This window comes from Antrostomus carolinensis, unplaced genomic scaffold, assembly GCF_000700745.2.
Source record: "Antrostomus carolinensis isolate BGI_N321 unplaced genomic scaffold, ASM70074v2 scaffold37632, whole genome shotgun sequence".
In the NCBI taxonomy this organism is placed as follows: domain Eukaryota; kingdom Metazoa; phylum Chordata; class Aves; order Caprimulgiformes; family Caprimulgidae; genus Antrostomus; species Antrostomus carolinensis.
Genome location: NW_010299505.1, coordinates 7,668 through 11,561, shown reverse-complemented (window position 1 = coordinate 11,561; position 3,894 = coordinate 7,668). Strand labels below are relative to the sequence as shown.

The 3,894-nt window shown below is 34.5% G+C and overlaps 1 protein-coding gene across 1 annotated transcript; it reads left to right on the top strand.

Annotated features, from left to right (window-relative positions):
• The first annotated feature begins 1,127 nt into the window (after positions 1-1,127).
• LOC114818329 (AP2-interacting clathrin-endocytosis protein-like) lies at positions 1,128-1,953 on the top strand. Its single transcript, XM_029083704.1, has one exon. It carries the CDS (start codon positions 1,128-1,130, stop codon positions 1,572-1,574), a length of 447 nt encoding a protein of 148 aa, XP_028939537.1. The 3' UTR covers positions 1,575-1,953.
• The last annotated feature ends 1,941 nt before the right edge of the window (positions 1,954-3,894 follow it).

Sequence of the window (3,894 nt, the reverse complement as noted above, 5' to 3'; positions counted from 1 at the left end):
TTTATGTTATGCTGAAAGAAAGATTGGATGCACTTGTCTGTACTTCAGTTATTTTTGATCCAATCTAACATTGACAGCATCAGCTTTTGATGGAATCTTAGTATTTGTTTTGTCTGCTTGACAACATATAGTATGTCTGAATGGGATGTGCAATAACTACAGTAATAACCTTAACTAAAGCGCACTGAACTGTTCACCTGAACAGCTATATGCATTATTGTTATAATTTATTTATTTACATGTTATACACAAATTTGGATCCTTCTCCCACTGAATATAATCGAATATTTGCCATATACATCAGTGGGAGCAGGTTTGAACTCTGATTTAGAGCTTATAAGATGTCTAAAATTCTAAATTTTACCAGTAAAAGCTTATTTACTAAAAGAGAGATTATACTTAGAACTAATGCTTATATACAGAAAAGTTCTAACTTGTTTCATGTAGCTAGATAAATACTTGTCTAGTTTTGTCTTCTTTATACCAATAATTCAGTCTGTTTATCCCATCAAAAATATACAATAGTGTTGATTACTATTGTGTATTCAAGAGTAATGAAATGCTGATGATGATCTATGTTCAGCCAGACCACAGAACAAGAAGACATTAAAAGTTGTACTACTTTTTTTTTAAGTTTGCTTGCCCTTGCCTGCAGCTGCCCTTGCATGTGCAGTGTAGAAAGAAGCCTGTGGATAAACAATATTGGTTTTAATTCTCTTCTAAGCTGACATAGCTTGTTACCATTCAGTAGTCATTCCCTCCATGCACCTCCTGGTCTAAGTTTAATTTATGTAGTAAATGAGAAATTTCATGTGCATTAAGTGTATATTTACATTGTCATTTTCTGTATCAGAAACTTAATTATGGAGGTTATTGTTAATTACCAGTGGTGATTGCTGCTTTAACTTAATTTATAAATCATACTTTGTTTTTTATATAGTAAATAAATGCCTCAAATTTTGTCAATTTTGTATAATTCTCCATCCCCCCTTTTTTAACCTGGTTGGATTGTCCTTCCTGAATGAGTTAAATTTTGCTCTACACAGCCCTGAGGGGAGGATCATCTGCAATTTTTACATTGTACAGTATTGTGAATTATTTCAGGAGACATAGATGATTATGACACAATGGCACAAACCTGCATGTATGAGCATCGGCCTTCAAAAACCCTTTCTCCAATATATGAGATGGATGTTGGAGAAGCAATTGAGCAGAGGATGGATTCAGAAACAGCAGTTCTAGATGCAGATTTTGAAGATCAACAGTTTGCAGAACAGGACTGGACTCTTCTCAGGCAACTGTTATCTGAGCAGGACTCAAATATAGGTTTCAAAAATTCTGTTCCTGAAGACCTTAACTTAGCACAATGTCTTATCAATCAGACACTGTTTCTGGCACGAGATGGTTCAAATCCTCAGGGTACATCACAAGTCGACACATTCAGTAGGTGGACTGAACTAATGTCTCCACTTGATGATTCTTCAGCAAGCATTACAGTGGCAAGCTTCTCATCTGAAGACTGTTCATCCCCTCAAGGGGAATGGACAATTCTTGAACTGGAAACCCATCATTAAGGTGATCAAATGTTTCCAACTGAACTCCAACCCACTCCCCAAATCTATTTTTGATGAGTTGTTTCCATACAATAATGAAATGCTGCATCAGTCAAGAACAAGCAATTCTTGATACTGAGGCAATCTTTCTGATATAATGAGGTAAATATGTTAATTTATAATCTAGATTTAACCACAAGTACAATAATTTTTCAAGACTTAAATGTATGTCTTTTCTAAAAATGAACTTTGAGCATGTATTTTCTAGAATTGTTAGAAAAATTAGATTACATGAAAGAAAAATCTTGGTTTCCACCCTCCTTTTTATCTTCCTTTCTGACATTTAATATTCTCATTGAGTAAGAATTTAAAGATGACTGCACAATTAGTAGAGCTATTCGCCTCCCTTTTTCCCCCCTCTCTGTACAACAATAAAGATTCAGCATGGTTGTGTCGAAAGGTGATAGGTGTGCCAATGCTGCTTCAAATGACAGGAACGTACAGTTACGTTCAAAGACGACGTTTCAATATGAATCTGCCTTGGGCCTTATTAATAAGAGCAGCTTGTTTCATCTGTTTCTTCCAGATTTGATTTTTGTATTTTTGGTTTGGTTTGCTTAGAAGTTTCCAATAAATTTTTAAAATTGTCTTTCCTTTAAATGTAAGACTTCAGAGGTTCTGTGCTATAGGAAGAGCACCGTTTCTTTCTTGGAAATGCATATATTTAAATAAATATTTTTAATGGCATAGTGCATGAATTCAGAGGAGTTGGTAGAATGCTGCTTCTGTTCTAAAAACCAGTATGTCTGATAGCTCCAAAAGTATATCTCATTCTGAAGTCATAGTCAGTGTTACATCTGTAACAATCTGTTATGATTGCTGTAATATCAACAATCTGATGTTGACTAGAATTACCTTCAGGCTTTAATTCATTACAGCTGCACCCTTCTGACACTGTCTGAGGCATAGCAAGATTCTCAGGAATTTGGTTTGTTCTCATAGATGCTACATTTTTGGAGGGGTAACAGGATTCTTGCATTGTCATTAATACCTCTAGTGTAGCTTTTATATTGAGACTAAATGTCAACATAACCTTTCTTCTGACTAAGAGTGAAATAGGCCATACTTCTCACTACTCCTCATTCTGCTGCTCTTGGCTATTAATTTGGGTGTGGACAGGACTGTTTATTGTTTATTCTGATTGACAGGGGCAGAAAGGAGTGAGAAACTATTTGTAATTCTTACCAAGTCAGAACTCCTGAAACATACAAGGCTTTTTTCCTGCTAAGATTACGCCCTCTAAGATACCTGCATTATGGAAATAGTAGGGCTTGTCTTTCACACAGCTTAAAATCTAAACAAGAAGTATTCTACCTTCTCTTAGTCATTAACAGAAGTGCCTTCAGAACCGGGTGCCATATATATGGCAGTAAAAGGCTACTAATATTTTTGTTGTTAAAACTATTTAAGTGCACAACATAAGCTAGCTGTAACCACCAATAACATGGTCAGTTTTGCAAGCTTTTGCACAATTCCAACAGTGCACCTAAATTTTCTTTAGAAACTTGGTTTCTTTTTGTTCATAGTCAGAAACTCTTAGTTGTGTGGAAATAAGAACTTGCCCCAGCATATGACTAGAGATGTTTCAACCTGTCTTATCTTTGGACTTGACATAATAAAGAGCTCCGAGGCAAAATAGTTTATCTAGAAAGCCACTTTGTTGAACTCCTGATACAGAAGTAGAAGTGATGTTTTATTTTCCACAAATTAAATGGAGGAAGAATTTTATCTTATTTGTTATTAACAAGGCAGGAGAAAAAAGGAAAGCCTTCCTTTCTCTTTATGTCAGGGAAGAAGGAGGACTCGAAACTCATGTTCAGTCTCATAATAAAAATCTTTCCCCTACTCTTTTAGCAGCATAAATAGTCTGAGATATTGTAATTCAAAATATTTAAAATATAATATGCTGTATTTACCCCAGTCTTAATATTGAGTGAGTTAGAAGAGCCTTTAGAAGTGCAAATCATCAAGAAAAACCTATTTTTCCCCTTCAGGTTTACAAGGTATATTGACAGTGCATAATCTTTTGGATAAATGAGAGAACCTTAGTATTAGCCATAGGAAAAAAAATAAACATTTTAGAGAAGGCCTTACATTGTATTTTCTCAATTTTTGCTTAAAAGACTTAAGTAGATGTTGTTTACAATAAAATTAAATAAATTTTAAAATCCTCATAATATGCTGGTAGTGGGCATTTCTGTGTTAAACAAAATGAAATGATGGAAAGGAGAAGATAAAGGATTGGAAAAAGTGAAAGAAGGGTCCCTATTGTCTATTTTTT